Here is a 14,316-nt window from a genome sequence, read left to right as displayed (position 1 = left end):
ACACACACACACACACACACAACATATATATGCATCCATATATGAATATATTCTTAAACCCTGCTAAGTTTAGATTAGACTTAGGAGATTCCATATCGATGATCCGAGCTATTTGATGTGATCTACTATCTCTAGATTACTTATACAATAAAATTTATATAATTCGGAGACCCTTAACTTATGTATCAACTGATCAAAATTTGGACAATTTGAATAATACAAACAAAATACATTTTTTTTTGACTACTTAAAGCATAGGGTAGAGATATTTAATCGTATAACTTTTCGTATGTAAGCAATTTAGAGATAGTAGATCATATCCAACTACTTAGATCATCGATATAGATATTTCAATTTATAAATCTGATCAAATTTGAGTAGAAATCCACTCAAGTGTAGCCAAATCATGCTTGCTCTCTCTCTCTCTCTCTTTTATATATATTCGTGCAAGTGCAAGATAGACTTTGTTCCTTTTAAAAAGAGGTGTATGCTACTATCGAGATCAAAATCAAAAATTGGGCATCCAAATTAAATATTCTCACCATTTGTCATAATTTATATCACTAAAAATACGTAGAAACAAAAAAAAACATGTATTTTCATAGTAAAATGATATGAAACCACATTTTGTTATGATCCGAGCATTAAAATCTTTTGCTTCTCAGTCTATACATATTTTAACATTTATAGACTATAATCAATAAAATAGATTATTAATTTAATTATTTTATCATATATTTTAGTTTACTAATACAATAAAAATCGTTCATATTTGTGTTTTTATGATACTAGATTAGAGACCACCAAAATGCATGATATTTGATTTCTAAATATTTAGTGATATAAATCATAATTAATAGTGTAGGCCTTCCAATAAAATACTGTATTATTGCCTTTAGACTCAGAAGAGGTAGAGCCTGAGTTTCTATTGGAATCTCTCCCCAGTGCAACTGCTGGGTAAAGGGGTCCCAACAGACTGGGCAAAGGCTGGTCGGCATCCCAGAGAACCCTATGAACAGGGTCCAGGATCCCATGGAGCATCCTAAAAATGGTGACCTCAGGCTCACCTAACAATGGCTCAAGCAAAACACATTCAAATGCCATGTGTCATCTCTCCTAAGTAAACATACCTAAATAAACATACAGTATATGCGAGCTATAGTGGAGGACCAAGCTTTAGAAGGGTTGGGTTTTCTCACCCTACAAAAGAAAAAAAAAAAAAAGGAAGAAAAAAAAAAGAGAGGAGGAGGGTCTGGTTCGGGCCACCATTCATACGCATACATCAACAGCAACAAACATATAGGAGAGCAGCAGCTAATGGCAGATGAGCTCTCAGATGCTGTGGTCCTCAAGAAAGGAGAAAATTCTCACAAGTGCCTCATAGGCTATTGATGGCATTGCTCGCTCCCAGCTTTTACTGCTCAACTATCTGTTTAGATCAAGCCCTCGTGGCACCCCAAAACTATTAGTTTCCTGCATGCCAATTGCTGGCTGTTTAACACTGGCCTCCCCATGGATGCTACTGCAGCATCTCTTCGCCCCACTGAGCTTCTTGTTAGCTTGAGTCTCAATTGTTTTCCTGCTATTAGGATTGATCTCTTCAGACCCTTCACTCCAATTGTCAAGAGAAGAGCTGCGCTCCAGCTTCCATTGCTTTTGAATCTTAGCCTCCTGTCTCCCTAAAGATGAAGTTAAGCAGCTGTCTGTGGAGCAATCAGCAAGTTCAGCTCGTTTGGGAATCAAGCTACCTCGCGACAAGGAAGAACTCAGGCACTCTGTCTCCACTGCAGAGAGCAGCTCCGAGAGCTCAGCCTTGGCAGCCTCCACTCCCAATGAATTGGAACTGCAACTAGCAAGTGTTTCATGTGCCTTTCTTAAAACCGATTGCAGGTACTTCCCCTGCGCTTCTATGCGGAGCTGTAAGTGCCTCTGCACCTGAAGGAGCCATTCGAGTCCTCCATTAGAAAAAAACTTTGGTTGAATCAGATGGCTGTAAGTATCATCTGATCTCACCTCAATTTGTTCCTGCAATTTTCTCTGCACCTCTATTTGCATCTGCAACATGGTCCTAAAAGAAAGAGAGAACTTTTGTTTCGTATGCAGCACCAATACTGGGAGCATAGATTGAGAAAAGAAGAGGGTTGTGATTTCATTCATCATACCCATTAAAATGAGCTGGTGTTTTCCCCTCGTCAATATGCACAGCTTCATTCTCTACGGTCTTGTTATTTGCTGCCTCGCAATCTGCTGCAGAAGACCCTTTTAGTCCAGCAAGAGAAGTTTTAAGTTCAAACACATACAAAATTAGAGTACTTGACCTTCTTTCCTATCATCATTCGCTGTGTTCGTATCTCGATTCTTTGCTAGCCTATATTTCTAAAAGATACAAGAGTGGATTTAGTATCCATACTTCAAAAAATTCTCCTTTCAAGAAGATACTGAAGGTATGAATCTTGTTAGGGAGAGAGCATGCCTGAAGATGACTCTTCAGATGGTAGAGAGTAAGCCCGGGAACTCCCATCGTCCGCATCAATGATTTCGGTGTTGCTTCTGTGATTGGATAAGAGAAATGAGTAACTTCAGAATAGAGAGAGAGAGAGAGAGAGAGAGAGAGAGAGAGCAGATTAACAATTCTAATGTAACGAGTTAGAGATTGACACTTACTATCCGCTCCACCAAGTTGAGAGACTGCATCAGCGAAGCACTCGTGAAGCTGTCGGGTCCATTTAAGCCGTGGCTTAGCATCAACTGACAGGACCAATCCTCGGTTGTTGCCTTGGTTGGGCATTTCCTGCGAACCCATCAAGAAACTAAAGGCACGAGAACTTGCAGAAGGTATTTAACACCCTTGGAGTCTGATATGGGGCCTAGGTCCTTGCCTCTCTTCCACCATATATCTATTGCAGGAGATGCTCTCCTGCTGTCTCTGGGTTTCACTCAGCCTTCTCATGTATGAATATATGAGTGGGCCTTGTGGAGGAATATATGCATGAGCTGTGGTTCATCTTTTCTCCAATCCATGCCATCTTTCTTTCATTGTTTTCCTCTCTATTTCTTCCACTTCTTTTGACTTGATAGGGAGAGAATCTTTGGCGCAGTAAACAGATAAAAGCAAAACAGTTCAAATTTGGGTCTCGAAAGGATAGAAAATAAAAGAAAAGTAGCTACCATTTTTTTCGATATTCCACATTATCTTCTCTTTGCTGGATTTCCCCCCTACCATATTGAATAATGAGGTTGCAACTTTCACCAGCAGCATGTAGCTTCGAATGTCAAATATAATTGACTGCTCTTTATCACATGTTTCTCTCCTAATCACCACAGCAAAGGTATTTGATTGCCCGAAAGGAAATTTCTCATTCCAGAAGGCAACAAATTTTTTTGATAGAAGTGGAGGATTGTACTTGGCTTTTCTGCTGGTAGGAGAACCAAAGAATCCAATCTAGATCTCAGAACAGAAAATTTTGGAACTTCTCTTGCTCGTTAGTCCATGCAAAAAGACAAAAGTTCCGTGGAAACACAATACTCCAGAGGGCAATGAGGATGACAAGAATACAAAAGAAGCAAGATAATATCCCTATTGGAATCAAACTTTTTAAGCTAGAGCTGTATGGAAAAGCGGTTAAAATGCAGCACACACTCTGTATCCAGATGGTGACTTCACATGCTTTTTATTATAATTCTTGAAGGGAATGAGTGCTAGTACATAGATTTGCACTCCATGAAAAGCAGCACCTCTTATTGGCACAAGTTCTCATATATTTCTGGCAATAAAAACAGATACCTGAAATACCTCAGCATGGGATGCAAATCCATGTTGTACCAGTGCTTCAGACTCTGAAATACAGAAACAAAAGCCTTGCACAGGTTGTACTGAGGCCATTTTTCCATTCTGAATCTGGACATCATGGTATTCTGAAGCTCTTGCATCTATCACTCATTATTAAAATTGTCGAGAAAAGGGACACTCCAGTAATCTTTAAGTGGGCAGTTTGGACGCTATATCGTTCTCTACTTCATCTCTTTGAACATGAAATCCTGCTCTTGCAAAATGACAATTTTGCACCAGATTGTTTCAATTGCATTGTTAGCATGGAAACATACATTTCAAGAGGAATTGTATTTGTGGTTGTTGTAGGCTATTGCCTTAATCCAGAAGGGATGGATGAGATGAGTCCATTAACACATCTGAAAGGACAAGCAGATTACTTACATTTCTTGAGATGCGGATTGTTAAATGTGCTTTCCCAAATCAAAATTTGATGATTCATCTTCAAGTGCTGCCATGTCATTACCAAACATTCTCATGGTCTGTTAATCATGCTAATCTGCCTAAGTTTAGACATTAATAGTGCCATATTATATTCTAACCTTGTGTCGGTGCAACAGCACACAATCAAAGCAATAATAAAAGGATCTGACAAAGCATCCACTTATTCAACAGCACCACTTGTAGTCCTTGGTGTCTATTTCCTCCAAAAAAAAAAAAGACCCCATCTTCATGATGCAAATTTGGTCCCTACTTTCGGTGTGAAAGCAAATGTAATCCAATAGAATGAAAACTTGCCTTTATCTTTTATTGCTTCATTCCTAAGTGCCCTCAGCTGTCATAATCCAAGACCTCACCCAAAAAGACTAGCTAAAAGGTATTATTTAGGTTCCTTAATCCTGTATAAGTGCCCAAAATCTACCAAGCGAATAACTGATGTGAGATTAAACACACACCTGCATAGGTCCTCACATGCTCCCTCCGTTTAAGCCTTAACGTCCTCGTCAGACTAAGAGTCTAAATCCATTCAAATCTTATCACAAGTACCAGATGGCCTGTGGTCAGCCTCAATGAGCCCATGCTGCAGTGTCCCTTAATCCACATAGGTCATAGGACGGGCCCTGTCAACCTAATTTGCAAACTCGAGTTGACCCCTGAAATGAGTCGCTAAATTGCCTTGGTTCTCGAGTCGCCTACTGGACCAATCACCCGGCCTTATCTAGTGTCCATTGGTCCGATGGACTATATTAAACGACCTTGGCCCTGATCGAGTCCATTGCTTATGATTTACTAATCAAATTGCTCGAGCCTGGCCCACCTGGAATCGTCGAACAATCGTCCCTATTTCTTGTTATTTAATTTGATTAAAATTGTCAAACCAAAATTAATTTTGTTTTTAATATTTTTATAGGGTTAACTGAATTGTCTACTAAAGTTTGACAATCTAAAATGAAAGAGGTAAGTAAATCTTGTACTCCTTATTAGTTTTTGAACTTGTAAGTAGATCTTGCACTCCTTATTATCTTTTAAATGATCATGTCTTCCATGCATTAAATTTGCTTGTGGAAGTATCATGTATTTCTTAAAATAATGAATCGACATATGTGTTATAAAAATCGTGTTTTATTATGAAAAATAGTTTCATGAATTATTTGATGAAAATAACTTTATTATGAAATATAAATCTGATCATGTCATTTATTATTCTTTATTTATATATATGTGTAAATTTGAAAGAAAAATATATAAGTTTTCTAAAAGCTCTCAGATTGCTATGACCATCTCTAGAAATAAGATCAATCAATACCCTGGAGCTGACATCCAATAAAAATGGCCCTCTAACAACGGGTTAAAGTTAATAACGAATATGAACTATGATATCTTGTTGTTTAGGAAAATGGCTCTACCACCAGTTATAGTGACCATAGCATGAATATCTGTGAGCAATATTTTGATCTATGATAGGATTAAATGATATGAAGAATGATTTACGAAATTATTTGCAATAATGAACATGGTACTATATTTATAACAGATGGATTGTTTGTTCATACACGATTTGCTTTATGACATATTCTTAATATACTGTATTATGAGATGCTTATTTTAGAATATATGTTATTTTCCATAAATGATGTCATGCTAGTGAAAGGTAAGGATGGTCTGGGCTGAGAGTTCGTACTAGCAAGCTTGGTGATCTATATAGTAGAGTAGAACTTTAGTTCTTCAGTTCATTACAAAATTGTAGTTAGTAGTGATTTTCTGAATAGTAAAGATTATAGGTTTGGTTTTTTTTGTTTGAACTTAGACGCTCCGATACTATTTATCACAACCCAGGACCTCATCCAAAAAGGCTAGCCAGAAGATATTATTTAGGTTCCTTAATCTTGTATAAGTACCCAAAATATACCCAGTGAATAACCGATGTGGGATTAAACACACGCTCGTATGGGTCCTCATACAATCAGCTATGTTTCCTTTGGTGAGTCACCAAGATGGCATGCTGGAATATTAGATTTGTGATAGCATTCCCCTAAAAAAAAAAAAAACAAAGATTTGTGATAGTAGTTCAAAGGTTTTGTTTAACCATTTGACCTCTGGGAATGGTTCCTATAGCCAAAATTAAGTCACACTACAGTTCCCAATACCAGGTTTTCTTGTGCAAGGAGCTAATAATCATGTCTCTCCGAATACTTTCCATATATTGAAGTAAGCAAAAATATTTAAAGTATAGAAGAGATGCGAACAATTGAGGCACCTTTTTTTTTTAATCAACTGCTGTACTTTGGAATGCTTTCTTGCTTTAATATATTCCACAAAAAGAAAAGCAGATTCCGGGATGATGCTGAGAGACCCAAGGTCAGTAGGCAGTAGGTGAGTCTACTCATAAGTCATTTGGCAAAGGTGCCCATCAATAATTCCCAAAGAGCTCATCAACCTAAATCCAAAAGCATGCAAAGGAGGTGAGAATATGGCCGAAGGAATCAAGAAAGGAACTAGCATGATACCCCACCTAAAAGAATTTCCATATATATCATTGCAGTCGCAAGGATGGTATACAGAAAACTTCCAATATTATGTGAGCATGATTTCACATTGGCGCAATGGAAATGAATGATGAGATGGTGTTTTGTTGATGATGGGCTTTACCAGCTTTCTTGACCAAGTTAATGGATGCGTTCTTGAATCATCATATTTGAAGGAAAGATGGTTAAAAGACAAGATGATCCTTGTTTTCTGAGGAAAAAAGGCAGGATAACCTTAGCTGAGCCTGACAAGATATTAGAAGTCTGACTCAGGTATCCGCAGCCCAACTTCAAACATGACTTGGCTAAGTGGCTGGCTGGCTTTGTGCTTTCAGATGTACATGGAAAGAATCGAGAATCCGATTCAAAAGCTGCAGCAAGATTCTGATGACAGCATTCAGTTCTGTGAGGGAGGAGTAGCTATAATTACAGCTGGCTTGCCAAGCTCAGCTGCCTAAAATATGACCATACTTGGAGAGCATACTAGTTAGAATATCCAACACGGGACGCACCAAAGCTGCAAAATTTTGAAAGTATGGGCTAAAGCACCATAGATCAAGTTACCGACTCTGACCCAATCGGCACCTACTGCGGATGCTTTCATCATCACCTCTACTTTTGTGGCATTTACCAAAGCCATTGGGCCTTTATTTAGGCATCATACAGCTAGTTGCACATCAATTTGTGATATGGTACAAGCCCAACAGCATATAGGAAGGACTGCAGAAACAAAGAATATGATGAAAAATGCTCCAAACAGAATGACTGACCAAGAAATGCAGGTACAACATTGTATTTACTTAATAATGATGATTTACGACTGCGATTCTTCTGGTAAATTGAAGCTCTAGCCTACACTTGATTTGCCAAAGGACCACATTCTTGCCTACAGTGTCATCCACTCCCAGTGAAATCAACTTGAGTAGTATAATTTGGTAAAAATTTAAATACCAAATGTTATTACCTGCAAAGCTGACAAAGTCAAGGATATAAAGATGATTTCCTGGCAGCTAGATGGTTTGACTCGGTCAGCATGTCCAAGTATACATTTTGAGAATTTGAGTCTGGAATATATGAGGGATCATTCCATGCATACCAGAAAACTCATCCTTTTGGTTTCTAGTGACAATCTCTAATTCGACATCATGATCACATTTCAACTCCTACGCATCAACAAAAGAAACGAAGAGCTGCACAATGTGCATCTCCACTTCAAAAACATTCGTACAGTTTTTACGAAGACAAAAGGACATCACGAGGTGAAAAGAAGGTCATATGACGGATGAAACAATGGAGATCCTCAAGCATCAAATGGAGGAATCACCTTTAAAGAGAACATAATGATACCTCAATATTGCATGATAATTAATAGTTTAGTATCTTTTAGCCATGAAGACTAGAACAGAATCTAGTTATAGTAACAATGACAACCTTCACATGATGTTTTCTATCCTGTTTAGATACCCTATGTTCCAATATCTCATCCTAAAGGCTTCAAAAGAACCTTCAATCAACCATATCAGAAGAACAGATGATTCTTCTCTTCCTTGAGGCTTCACAAGATAGTGACAGAGGAGGACCCCATGTGCTAAAGGAAAACATATAAGGGCCTTATCCGCAAAGAAACTGGTAGATAGAATTTTGAGAATAGCTGAAAGCTCAAACAAGCTTAACAAATTTGAAGGTAGGGACATAATAGAAATGGCATCAGAGCTTAGGTTTAAGATCACTAGAAATTATGATAGAAATGTACCGGAGCAAAAGGTTATGATTATTAGGGATATGGCAAAAGTAGCAGAAATAAAATCAATAAGTAGATGTAAGATAAAATTATACAACAGAGCATAATAAAATATAATATATATCAATATATAAATATATAATATAGTATAATATTATTGTAATGAAATATAATATTATTATAATATAGTAATATAATATTGTATATTATAGCATAATAATTTAATATAATATTAAATTATTTAATATAACATATCAATGTATTATGATATAATGTAATATAATATTATATTTATAGTATAATATAATAATAAAAATATAAAATATTATAATTATTATCAAAAATTAATTTTTTATAATATGACAAATTTTCTAGCTAGGTGGTAAAATTGGTTAAACAATTATTAAAGAGTACATTTTGTGTAATTGTTATATTTTATTATGAGTATTTTGGTCATAAAAATAGCTTCTTGACCGGGCCTAAAAGTACTTTTTCGCAAAGCTCCAAAATGGAGCTTCTCCCAAAAATCTATTTTTAGCTATTTGAAAAAGCTAAAACAGCTTTTCGAAATTTTTACCAAACACTTCTATTTTATTTAAAAGTGTTTTTTGATCCTCCAAAAGCTCCCCAAATGGAGCTTTAGACTAAGTCATGATTTGGTTATCATGACCAACCCAACCTTGTTCCAACTATTGGGACAACTTTATAATCCTCATTTGCCTAAGCATTCTTATTTGTCACAACATTTTTTTTTATTCTACAACCTTAAGTAGCATCCCTCCTTAGTGAAGCTTCCGTGATCTTCTTACTATCTAACCCATATCATCTTGGTTAGTTATCCATTATTTTCTTCTTAACTCTTGTAACTTCCGTAATATGCTCAATTCTTACTCTATCCTTTGGGGATTTGCCTCCCATATATCTCATATTACTATTTTTCTTATATTTATTTTTTTGGTAACCTTTTTATTATCTAATATTTTGAGTCATATAATATTGCATATCTCATTTCTATTTTATAAAATTTTCTTTAATGCACCAAGGTGTACATTAATATGATAATGACAAAAATACAGGTGACTATTTTAATTATACTAAACTTAAAACTGACATTGCCATCAAAAGTAATGATTTGATTTCAAACTTAAATAATTAGAAAATGGAAATCCACATGTTATTGGCTTCCTTTCTCTTTAGTGATGTATGCATAGTAAACTCCCAATACCATGATCAGACCAGCCAGTCATTTGTAATGGTAAGGAACCTACAAACTTTATCTCAAATATTAATTTCAGGTCAACTTTCCAGATTCTTCATTCATGTATGCCTATACGAAGGGCTCTTCAGTGTCGATCACCCAAATCTCTTTAATTCATAGTACCTTCAGACTTCACCTTCTCCTTCGATCCATCACACAAATTGAAGCCCCTCTAATCTGTCAACTACCATCTTGGCCAGTTCTCTCCCTCGCCTTGTTTATAATATTTCTTATTGTTATAACACAGTCAGAGGCTAGGCTAGAATCGTATGCCGATACCACTTGTTCTCGTATTCGGTGAAGACTCGATGAGATCAGACTCAATATCCTAGCAGCCAAAGCACAACCATCCTTGGATCCTCATTCTGCAATGTATGGTCGGAATGTAAGTTGAATTTGGTCAATAGAAATGATTCAAGCATTTATTTTCCTGGGCTGTACTATTCTTGATCTGCTGAACTTTTGCTTGTAATTGCCAGCTGATTGCTTAGGCAATCGGATTTCATGAAGATAGTTTCCCTTTCTTCATTTTTAATAAATTTCGGTGGCATTTCCTGCTTCCTTTTCATTCAAAAAAAAAAGAGGAAAACCATCCGTGTCCATTGGGTGGGTACAAGCCTACAGTGGCTTTAATTCAGAAAAACTAAACTAAAAAGAAATCCGGCGCACTTCTAGTCTTCTCTCTGTTACATTAAAGACTTCCATATATCTAAGTACTTGCACGTACTTCCCATTCTCACCATTGTCTGATAGTCTGGTAGGTTACGAAGCATCAGAACATGGTATTCAAGTGTCATCTTCACCACACATCAGAGTACATTATTACAACAACAACTCTTGCTTCTTGTCATTCATCCCATTAAACTATTTCAGTACTAATAAGTTGTTAGATTGTACGAGACTACTAGTAACAGCACTGACTAATGAAAAATCGAATCATCTTAAAACTAGTTCTGAGTCAGCTCCTTCCAGGTGGCTTCGGAGTGTGGCGATTGTTAGCACCAGATCCCGGATAGTCGTTGCTGATCTGCAAATCCATCCTGCCGCTGATAACTTCAGATATGGCTTCTTCTATGTTTATCTGCATTCATTACCGATGACTTATTGGTGCAATTCGCTTAGCAAAAATTATGTGAGAGCCTAAAAGATGAAAAGAAGAGAGAGAGGAGAGATTATAGCAAATGGATCCCTTGTTTTCAAACCTGCTACCAACCACTGCCTTGAATATATATTCTCAATGAAAAATGTATATATCTTTTAGAAATATGGATTCTTTTCTTTCATTGGATTGCTTCGCTTTTTTTTTCTTGTTAATGTTTTTGTCTGGCAAATAGTTCACGCATTTCATATAATTAATGCTAGATATGAAGAAACAAATTATACTTTCCATGAGAGAAACATAATATTAAAGGCCTTCTCAAAGATGTTCGTCTACTGATTGTTGTTTGGATATCTATACATTATTATGAAGAACTAGCTAGTCTGCTTCATGATTTCACATAAAATATAGAAAAAAAAATCCTAGCAGACTGTGCCATGGACCAACATATTGGTAGAACTACCTAAACAAGAGTCTCTCCTTGATATTTCCATAATGTTTAGTTGCGGATGCATGTTTGAAAATGTAAGCTCATTTGGTTCATAGAAAAAAATTTCTTTCACTGGATATTTTTCCTGCAAAGCTAATATCTAGATGTATCATTCTAAAAAAAGTAATTTTTATATGTTTGGTTGACTATAGAAAAAGTACATTATATGGTAGCCTACATTGATTGGGCATTTATTTTTTTGAGAAAGCTGTGTAAAAATTTGTTGCTCTTAAGGAAGAAAAAAGTCCTACCACATACTATCTAAAAGCTAAAAAGTACTTTAAAAAAAATCTTAATTCTCATATAAATTTTTTTTTATAAAATATAATTTTTTTAAAAATTATTATTATTATTATTATTGAAAACTTTCGTTGACCACACTTTTTTTTTTTTTTCCCCTACTACCAAAGGAGTCCTATATGATAGAGGTACCAAGATATCTTTTAAGATTCCAAAGTCTGCAGCATAGATCTGGGTGGGGTTTATGGCGTGTAAAGGCCGGCCTGCGCTTCCTGCTGGCTATGTACGGGGGTGGCCGATGAAGGGGCGGGCCTTGGCGTGTTGTTATATCTTGATCTCCTCCTTGTTCTTTCTTTTTTTCTCTCTTTTTATTTCTCCTTTCTTTATTCGTTTTCTTCTCCTTTGTATCATTTCGTTTCCTTAATGAAATGATGGTGACAAGTTAACCATTTTGCTATAAATCCATAAGTCTAGTCCAGGTTTCCAAATAAAATACGGAAACAGAAATCCTTAAATAGATCATTTCATCTGAAGGTTCAACTTGACTTGTAGATTTTTCAATTTTCAAAGTAACCGAGAATCTCTCCTAAATTGCACGAAACTCCTTTTTTTCTGATAAACAAACATACATGAGATTTTTATAATTAGCGTTGTTCAAGTAAATTTTTTTTAAAAAAAAAAACTGAAGAAACCCAGGAAACTCGAATTTACAACTCGACGCTTTATGATATGCTGTTTTGGAGGAGCATGTCTAATGATGTCCTTTGCCATAAAAACAAAAACTAATGAAATGTAAAGGAAATGATAAAAGAGAAGGGATACTTGAGATGAAGATGTCAAAAACATTGAATGAACCTAAACTTTAGTTGCCGCTTTTGGATGAAATTATTGGTACCTTTGAAGTATCACCAAGTGATGGAAGATCTCCAGTCTCCTGCAGCAGCTTTTGAACCCCTGCATCAAACACAAACAATCAAGTAGTTCAGGAGAATCCTCTCAAAAGTAGTTCATAGAAAGAAGCTAAGAAGTTAAAAAAAGGGGGGGTGTTGGGGGGGATCGCTGCGACATTGAGTGGGGGCTAGTAGATGATTACTTGTGGAAGGAACAGCATGGGAGGGGGTGATGTGGTGACAAAAGACCAATAGAATTACAAGTAGATGAAGGAAGGCCCTTCCCATTTCTCAAGCTCTCACTGCGAAGCAGGTGTTGATATCACATGTATTGCTCCTTGATCGAATCTCCTTTTATACAATTCCTTATCATGGACAACTCTCGTGTGGGGCACATTCCTCCACACTTGAACCAAAAGTCAGAAAGATTAGGAAACACCCGGTCTGAATGCAAATGGGCATCTACCTAACTCCCACTCTCTCTCTCTCTCTCTCTCTCTCTCTCTCTCTCTCTCTCTCTCTCTTTATTGTCACATTGCTGTTCCCAAGAACAAAATATCATATGATTTCCATCTCAAAAAAGTGCATCACATGATTCTTACTCTGCCCTCGTATAGGGAACGACAATGATGCCCTTGGGGTGTACCAAGAAAAGCAATGGCTGCACAAGGAGTAGTGTTTGGTCAATACAGAGCAACTTCAAGGAAGTTTGTGAGAATTTGTATAGACATGTGTTTGATTTCATATCGATTATTCATCAAAAAAATCTTATGTACTTATATAAGATTAAGAAGCTCCAAAAAAATATTTTTCGATCCTGAGTTATTACAAATGGTATCATAGCAAACCCAATCCATAATATATGTAGGCTAGAGAATACTGCAGTACAGGCTCATAAAGATTAACTACGAGTCGATGATCGTGATACTTGTGATTAGATTTGAATGGATTTGAATTTAGAGCAATTTCAAGGAAATCTATAAGGATCCGTGCAGGTGTGTGTTTAGTCCAATATTGATTCTTCGCTGAGAAGATCTTAGATACATGCAGGACTATCTATTTTGGGTGAAAAAGGCTACAAATGACATATTTAGTTGGGGGTGGGTGAGTAGCTCATCATGGTGGATATTTAGTTGGGGGTGGGTGAGTAGGTTATCACGGGGGTGGGACAGCGGCCAATGGAGCTTAGATTATTCTTGAATGGAAGTGGGGGAGATGCAAGTCCACATGGAGGGGAAAGGAAGTAACCCACTCTAGGAGTGGGCTATGACATTAGATAGATCGTGATATCCAAAAATCTGAGAGCTCAAGAGTGCAACCAATTAGTTCAAGTCCAAAGTTTTTGTGAGGTCTTGGGAAAAGGTTCAGGCATAAAATAAGTAAAGGCTCGTACTCTACACTCAAGTCATAAAATAATAAGTGGTGCCTTTAGCATTTCGAGCAACCACTAGTTATGACTTCCTCATTGCGCTTACTGCGCATGATAGGAGAGGCAGTTATAGCATCTCGTTTAAGTCAAAAGTCCAGTGATTTGTGCCTCTGATGTGAAATATAGCCACAGTATGACAAATAGACTTCAAGCATGGGCGGTTCTACTTTTCTTCCTTAAACTAAACGGTTAAAGGCCGCACTATATTTAACCTCCCAAAAGCTCCAAGAGCCACTGGATATCAACGGGCGGCAAAAAAGAAAGCAAACAAGGTATTACTCATCTCATAGCTGATCCCCATAAGGCTGCCTTAGGTCTCGGGAAAAGAAAATAGGAATAGCCATAGCTATTGAAATAGATATTTCTCAATTCAT

General features: G+C 36.7%; 2 protein-coding genes across 6 annotated transcripts; both read right to left on the bottom strand.

The window, feature by feature from the left end:
* Positions 1-1,078: 1,078 nt before the first annotated feature.
* LOC120103780 (myb-related protein 2-like) lies at positions 1,079-3,430 on the bottom strand. 5 transcript variants are annotated; one of them, XM_039127227.1, is made up of 7 exons: positions 2,665-3,421; positions 2,474-2,550; positions 2,319-2,376; positions 2,163-2,244; positions 2,014-2,068; positions 1,749-1,935; positions 1,079-1,679 (listed from the first exon to the last, which is right to left on the bottom strand). In XM_039127227.1, the coding sequence occupies exons 1-7, from the start codon at positions 2,801-2,803 to the stop codon at positions 1,426-1,428; spliced, it is 852 nt and encodes a 283-aa protein (XP_038983155.1). In that variant the 5' UTR covers positions 2,804-3,421; the 3' UTR covers positions 1,079-1,425. The 5 variants fall into 5 exon arrangements, with proteins under 5 accessions (XP_038983155.1, XP_038983153.1, XP_038983152.1 ...); XM_039127225.1 differs by having other exon boundaries at positions 1,749-2,068; positions 2,665-3,430; XM_039127224.1 differs by having other exon boundaries at positions 1,079-2,068; positions 2,665-3,087; positions 3,169-3,418.
* A 7,122-nt stretch (positions 3,431-10,552) lies between these two features.
* On the bottom strand, positions 10,553-12,854 carry LOC103705237. The gene is made up of 3 exons (XM_008788883.3): positions 12,717-12,854; positions 12,519-12,577; positions 10,553-10,875 (listed from the first exon to the last, which is right to left on the bottom strand). Exons 1-3 carry the CDS (start codon positions 12,799-12,801, stop codon positions 10,753-10,755), a joined length of 267 nt encoding a protein of 88 aa, XP_008787105.1. The 5' UTR covers positions 12,802-12,854; the 3' UTR covers positions 10,553-10,752.
* Positions 12,855-14,316: the final 1,462 nt, after the last annotated feature.

The sequence above is a fragment of the Phoenix dactylifera genome, chromosome 6, assembly GCF_009389715.1.
Source record: "Phoenix dactylifera cultivar Barhee BC4 chromosome 6, palm_55x_up_171113_PBpolish2nd_filt_p, whole genome shotgun sequence".
Taxonomy (NCBI): domain Eukaryota; kingdom Viridiplantae; phylum Streptophyta; class Magnoliopsida; order Arecales; family Arecaceae; genus Phoenix; species Phoenix dactylifera.
This window is presented reverse-complemented; position numbering and strand designations above follow the sequence as displayed.

Coding starts and splice junctions, on each gene's coding strand:
- LOC120103780 (XM_039127222.1), bottom strand. CDS start 2,803: ATGGGTTCGCAGGAAATGCCCAACCAAGGCAACAACCGAGGATTGGTC. Junction 2,551..2,664: donor TCAACTTGGTGGAGCGGATA/GTAAGTGTCAAT, acceptor ATCCAATCACAG/AAGCAACACCGAAATCATTG. Junction 2,069..2,162: donor ACACCAGCTCATTTTAATGG/GTATGATGAATG, acceptor TCTTTCTTTTAG/GACCATGTTGCAGATGCAAA.
- LOC103705237 (XM_008788883.3), bottom strand. CDS start 12,801: ATGGGAAGGGCCTTCCTTCATCTACTTGTAATTCTATTGGTCTTTTGT. Junction 12,578..12,716: donor CCATGCTGTTCCTTCCACAA/GTAATCATCTAC, acceptor TGTTTGATGCAG/GGGTTCAAAAGCTGCTGCAG. Junction 10,876..12,518: donor CACTTGGTGATACTTCAAAG/GTACCAATAATT, acceptor TAATGAATGCAG/ATAAACATAGAAGAAGCCAT.